Genomic DNA, 6,825 nt, shown 5'->3' on the forward strand with positions numbered 1-6,825 from the left:
AACTCACTAAATATATAGACCAAGGTGGCCTTGAACTCACAGATATCCACCTGCCTCCACCAAGTGCTGGGATTAAAGGCAGGTGCCAACCATGTCCAGTGCCACTAAGCCATCTTGACCATCCCTTTTCTTCTTTACATGTATGTGTGGTGTGTGCATGTGTGCATGTGTGTTATGTGTGGTGTGTGCATATGTGTTTTCTAGTGCTAGATTTCAAACCCTCACACTTGCTAAGTCAGCGCCTATCACTGAGATAAGTCCCCAACTTTTTACCTTTTAAAAATTTATTTTTATAAGATTTTTTAAAAACTTATGTGGGTATTTTGCCTGCATCCATGTATGTGCTCCATGTGTTTATGTGATGTTTGTGGCGTCAGAAGTGGGTGTCAGATCCACGGGAACTGGAGATACAAACGTTAGCAAGTTGCCATGAGTATGCTGGGAACTGAAGGGGAGTCTTCTGCAAGAGTCATCAGTGTTCTTGACCGCAGAGCCATCTCTCCAGCCCCATGGCTTGCTGTGCCTGCGGATCTGTTTGACTGTTCTGTGTTTGCTGGTCTTCTAGAGTTCCCCCCTTCCCCTCATGGGCCTCACACGTGTCTGTGAGTTTGAGGAAGGAGTCTTGGGGACGTGCCACAGTCTGCTCAGTGTCGGGGAACGTCTGAGACTATTTTTGACTTCGTCTCTGCAGTTTGCCAGTCAGCAGGATCCCACGGAGCCCGCAGCTGCTGCCCGAGGTTTGGAAACGTTGGACACCGTGGGCAGCAGTCACTCCTGTCCTAGCTCCAGCCAATGTGTCCCTTCTGGGACCTCTGTCCTCACCCCTGCAGGCTCCTCAGATGGCCAGAACAAATCTTTGAGTTGCAGAAGCCTGAGGCACATCCTAGAAACTGCATGGGGGAAGGAAAGCCCTTGGAGCCTGGCTGAGGAGAGGTTAGGAGGAGGACAGGCAGACAGGCGTTCCCTGGCTGGAGGGGAGAGGAGCTGCAGCTTGACAATAGGGTCCTGAGAGCGGCTGGAATCCTGAGGTTCCCTGCACTGGGTGCCTCCACCTTCACCTGTGGGCATCTTGGCCCCACCTATTTTTTTGGTATCGAGAACTGAACCTAGGGGTTTGCGCATGTTGGGCAAGCACCCTACCACTGCGCTATATCCCGCCCCTCTCTTTAATTTTCGTTTTAATTAATTATTGATTTTTTTTCATCTGAAGTAGGACCTCATGTTTGCCCTGCCTGACCGTGAACTTGCCCTGTAGCCGAGGCTGGCTTTGGACACGTGGCTATCCTTAGCTTTCGCATCTCCCCTTGATTCACAGACCTCTAGTTCTGAGACTGTTCACTCTGTGCCTGGCGTCTTGTCTGTTCCGTTTCACCTTGACCTTTCCTTTCCTGGCGCCCTACTCCCCTCAGGCCCCTCCCACCGAAGTGGGCCTTGCCTCAGCCCATCTGCTGGTTCAGGGCTCTCCACTTGCTCTTAGCACTTACAGGACCCAGACTGGCCTCAAACTCAGCTAAGTAGCTGAGGATGCCTTTGAACGCCCAATCCTCCTGCTCCCATCTCTGAAGTGCTGGAGTCACAAGCATGGGCTACCACCAACAACTCATGTTTACTTTCATTTCCCTCTTCGTAGCCTGGATGCGGCTTCACAGGGTAACGAGGAAGCAGAGGGGACAGAAAGAAGCAAGGCGTGATAGACACAGGGCCCTGAGCAAAGACTGACAGGTGGCAGAGGGGCGGGTAGGTAGAGAAGGGAGGAGGGAAGCGGGGCTCAGTGCCCTGTCTGGTGTCCTCCATTCAGAGCGGCTATGGTCTGCAGGTAGTACAGCTAGTACCAGGTGTCAGGCTTGGTTTATGGTGCATGTGTAACCCAGAGCACAACCTCGGGTACCATCCACTTGCCTCCTTTGAGACAAAGACCACTCGTGGGTCTGTGGGACACTAATTGAGACTTGCTGGCCAGGGAACCCCAGCGATTTTCTGTCTCCGTGTCTCCAGTGCTAGGGTCACCAGTGCCCACCACCACACCCAGCATTTTGTACATGGATTCTGAGGATTGAACTCGGGTCCTTGGGCTTGTGAGATTGGCCTCCAGTTCACTATATAGAGGAGGCTGTCCTTGAACGTGGAATCTAGTGCCCCAGAGCTGGGATCACAGGCATGAACCACTACGGAAACCCCTTCCGTCCCATTGCCCGTTTTCTCCTGTCCCAGCTGGTGCTAGCCAAGCTAACCCCCACCCCCACCCTGGCCCTCATACCCCAGAGCGTGTGGGACACCTGAGAGCTACATAGAGAGAGTGACTATGACAGGCTGGCCAGCAGCCTGCTGAAGTGTTCCCTCGATTGCAGGGTGGTGAGCGAGGCCAGAGCCTCAGATGTCCAAGTTATTCATGTAGGACTTTGTCCTGGGGGTGATGGAGAACACAGAGAGCTTCTCTTATTGATTTGGGGTGGCTTCTTTGTATGTTTATATTTGTTTGTTTGTTTGTGATAGGGTTTCCTGAGACCCAGGCTGGCCTCAGAACTTGCTACGTGGCCATGGATGGCCTTGACCTCTGATCTTTCTGTCTCCAACTACTGAGTGCTGGTTTAGTGACTGAGTGCCACCACGCTGGGTGTGATTGGTGCTGAGGATGAAACCCAGGGCTTCGCTGTGTTAGCCAAGCCCTCTATGCACCCTCCATCCTCAGCCAACAGGGGACTCTGAACAAATCTGTTAGAAAGGCCAAAAGTGAGCCCATACGACGGCTCTAGGGGCACCTGGGGCTGGAGTTTCTGCTCCTTGGGACCCTGCCCTCTGATGTCACTGCCTCATTATTACACGGCGCCCAGCTGACCAATGAAATGACACTCACTGTTATGATGGGCCCTAGCAACAGGTTGTGATCTTGGGCTAGCTGGGGAGGAGACGCCACCAGCGGGGAGAGTGTGAGGGGAGAGGGAGAGCCTGCAGGTCAGGTGAGTCCCTGAGGGGACGGGCTTTCCAGCTGGGCCCTTTGGGTCCGTGCACAGAAACCCGAGCTTCCCAAAGTTCCCATCCGAACCCCATCATCACTGACGACTGTTCTGCCTCAGGCTGCTGGGACCTGTCCCAGATCACGCCTGAGGTAGGTGAGGTAGGTAAGGAAGGGGCTTGGGAAAGGGAGGCTGAAGCTGGGGAAAGAGGGTCAGAAAGTGGAGAGGGCAGTGGAGGAGGAAGTGGGGGTACAGGAGGGCCAAGGGGAAGGGGGAGTTGGCAGAGGGGGAGGTGGCTAAAGGAGCCTATGGACCTGGACTAGAGTTCTGACTGCATCTCTGAGCAGGGAGATATCCCTTGTGTTATCTGAGCCTAGATCCCTCTCCTTGCCAGATGAAGTGGGCCCTGATTCTAAGGGAGTCTCTCTATAAGCAAGAGATTTCATTATTTATTTGGAGGGTTTTTTTTTTTGGGCCGGGGGGGGGGGATTGCTTGTTTGTTTGAGACAGGACCTCAGTATGTAGCACAGGGTGGCCTTGAACTTGTGGTAATTTCCCTAATTCAGCCTCCTAAGTGCTAAGATTACAGGCATGTACCACCACACCTGGGTGAGTGGCTGTACTTTTGAGGATTTGGGTCACATGGTTCACAAAGGAGAAGAGGGAGAGCTGGGTATCGGCAGGGCTACAGGGAGGGGATATGGAGAGACCATCAGCAAGGAGATCTGAGGAGACAAGAGAGTGGGCCTGGCAAGGCCACCATGGCCTGGGTGGGGGCTGAATGAAGAAAGCCTTCACTTTTGACTGGCGTGACTTGGTAACATAGGTCTTTGAAGGTGGCTCAGAGCAGGCAGACAGGCAGGGCTCAGGAGGACAGAGGCTCAAAGTTACAAGCCTAGCCAGGCATGGGGGCATTTCTTGCAATCCCTTCTCAGGAGGCTAAGATAAGAGCCCTGCTCTGGATTAGAGGCTAGACCCAGCCAGACCCTGTCTTTAGAAAAGAAAGTTGTAGGTCACAGATAATAGCGCCTGCTGTGTGTCTGCCATTGTTTCATGAATGTCATAGTTTATGGGAGTCTCCCACTCTTGGGAGACGTTGTGGTGAGGATGGTCACAGCCACATCTCACAGATGAGGAAAGCAAGGCAGTGCTGGGCCAGCATGTGGAAGAGCCACCTCTTTCTGGCTCCTGGTGACCACAGCAGTTGAAAAGTAGTGACTCTCCAGCTTGGCCAGAGCCACAGGCAGGTCCTGCTGCCCAGGATGGGAGGCCTGGCCACAGTAAGACCGAGCAGCAAATATTTGGAAGCGTCAGTTGGGCATCGTAGCTCATACCTGTAATGCCAGCACTCAGGAGAACTGCTGTGACTACAGGGCAGCCTGGGCTACACAGTGAGTTTTGGGCCAGCCTGAGCTATATAGTGATACCGTCGCAACTCAGATATTGTAAGGTTTTGGTCTCAGCAGGTCACCCAGCCTCGCTCTGGGCACAAAGCGTCCCTCACAAAGTTGAGTCCTTCCTAGGTTACTCACAGACCCGACAGTGTCTCGGTAGGCTGCTTGGTTATTATGCCAACTGACCGTAGCGACAAACAGGCCCAGCGTGGTGCCCGTTTGTCCCAGGTCACACGCAAGCCAGTGGCCCAAAATCCTTTAACTCATGTTAAGTAGATCTGGATTCTTATTTTGAGACAGGGTTAGCCATGAACCCTCCCTGTATAGCTGAGGGTGCCCTTCAAATGATCCTCTACTTCCAGTTCCCAAGTACCAGGAACACAGGTGTGAGGAACTACTAGAGTTTCACTATGAAACCCTGGCCAGCCTGGAACTCTCTGTGTACATCAGGCTGGCCTTGAACTCATGTAGCTCTGTCTGCCTCAGCCTCCCGCTATTAGAATTAGAAGCGAGTGTCATCACATCCGGGCATTGTTGTTTTGAGACTGTGTAGCCCAAGCTGTCCCGGAACTCATGCTGATCCTCCTGCCTCACCACCCCCCAGCCAGTGCTGAATTGCAGGTGAGAGCTAGAGTACCCCAGTTCTTGAGGAAGAGAAAGCGGGTGGTAAAGAGACTCTAAAGAGAGTCCTTTCACCTCCCTCTCTGTCATATGAACGTCTCCCTTCTCCTCTGCAGACGCTGAGGGGTCACACGTCCCGTGACTGTCCCCCATCTTCCTGTCCAGCTCTGAACCATGGCAGCTTCCAAGTTGCCCGGAGTGCCTGAGGACGAGACCACCATCCTCATGGCCAAAGAAGAGCTGGAGGCCCTGCGCACCGCCTTTGAGTCTGGCGACATCCCTCAAGCCGCCTCTCGCCTCCGGGAGCTGCTGGCCAACACAGAGAGTACCCGGCTGGAGGTGGGCGTCACGGGCGAGTCGGGAGCCGGCAAGTCCTCCCTCATCAATGCCCTGCGTGGCCTGGGGGCCGAGGATCCTGGTGCAGCTCTCACAGGGGTCGTGGAGACCACCATGCAGCCTTCGCCTTACCCGCACCCACAGTTTCCCGACGTGACCCTGTGGGACCTGCCGGGGGCCGGCTCTCCAGGCTGCTCAGCAGACAAGTACCTGAAGCAGGTGGACTTTGGTCGCTATGACTTCTTCTTGCTCGTCTCCCCCCGCCGCTGCGGCGCCGTGGAGACCCGCCTGGCCTCGGAGATCCTGCGCCAGGGGAAGAAGTTCTACTTTGTGCGCACCAAGGTGGACGAGGATCTGGCGGCCACCCGCAGTCAGCGGCCCTCGGGCTTCAGCGAGGCCACTGTCCTCCAGGAGATCCGGGATCACTGCGCGGAGCGGCTGCGGGCAGCCGGCATAAACGACCCACGCATCTTCCTGGTGTCTAACCTGTCGCCAACCCGCTATGACTTCCCGATGCTCATGTCCACCTGGGAGCATGACCTGCCCGCCCACCGTCGCCACGCTGGCCTGCTCTCCCTGCCTGACATTTCGCTGGAGGCTCTGCAAAGGAAGAAGGACATGCTACAAGAGCAGGTGCTTAAGACAGCCCTGGTGTCCGGGGTCATCCAGGCCCTGCCTGTCCCTGGACTGGCAGCGGCCTACGACGACGCCCTGCTCATCCGCTCTTTGCGTGGCTACCACCGCAGCTTCGGCCTAGACGACGACTCGTTGGCCAAACTGGCCGAGCAGGTGGGCAAGCAGGCAGGGGACCTGCGCTCCGTTATCCGCTCCCCTCTGGCCAATGAGGTCTCACCAGAAACTGTCCTGCGACTGTACTCGCAGTCCTCGGATGGTGCCATGCGGGTGGCCCGTGCCTTCGAGCGGGGCATCCCTGTGTTCGGAACACTGGTGGCTGGGGGCATCAGCTTCGGCACGGTCTACACCATGCTCCAGGGCTGTCTCAATGAGATGGCGGAGGACGCCCAACGCGTCCGCATCAAGGCCCTGGAGGAAGATGAGCCCCAGGCTGAGGTGAGCTTGGAGGCGTCTGGTGACTGCGGTGTGGAAAAGCGGGTGACTGTGGAGGGAACCAGCGAAGACACCCCGCTGTCCGCTCGCAGGAAGCTCGGTCTCCTGCTCAAGTACATTCTTGAAAGCTGGAAGAGGCGCGATTTGTCAGAAGACAAATGAAAGTGCAGCCCCCCACCCCCAACCCCTGCCCCAGTCCGCCTCCTCCACCTCACCCTCCAGCCAAGCCCTTAAACAAAACCAACATCAACCAAACATGGCTACTGTGATCAAACTGAGCGCCGCAGTTGCTGGGCGGGAGGTGGGTGGGACGGGTAGCAGGGTGGGTGTTACGGAGGCACACAGATAGCCCTGGATCTAGGGGGTAAATACTGAATATGGTCACACTTGACCCCCCCAGGGCAGGGAGCTTGAGGGGTGGAGGGGTGGCCAGGACTGTTCAGTGGTCTCTC

The 6,825-nt window shown here is 55.6% G+C and overlaps 1 protein-coding gene across 1 annotated transcript; it reads left to right on the forward strand.

The window, feature by feature from the left end:
* Positions 1 to 652: 652 nt before the first annotated feature.
* On the forward strand, positions 653 to 6,584 carry Irgc (immunity related GTPase cinema). Its single transcript, XM_075989345.1, has 2 exons — positions 653 to 737; positions 5,086 to 6,584. Exon 2 carries the CDS (start codon positions 5,144 to 5,146, stop codon positions 6,533 to 6,535), a length of 1,392 nt encoding a protein of 463 aa, XP_075845460.1. The 5' UTR covers positions 653 to 737; positions 5,086 to 5,143; the 3' UTR covers positions 6,536 to 6,584.
* The last annotated feature ends 241 nt before the right edge of the window (positions 6,585 to 6,825 follow it).

Source organism: Microtus pennsylvanicus, chromosome 1 (genome assembly GCF_037038515.1).
Source record: "Microtus pennsylvanicus isolate mMicPen1 chromosome 1, mMicPen1.hap1, whole genome shotgun sequence".
NCBI lineage: Eukaryota > Metazoa > Chordata > Mammalia > Rodentia > Cricetidae > Microtus > Microtus pennsylvanicus.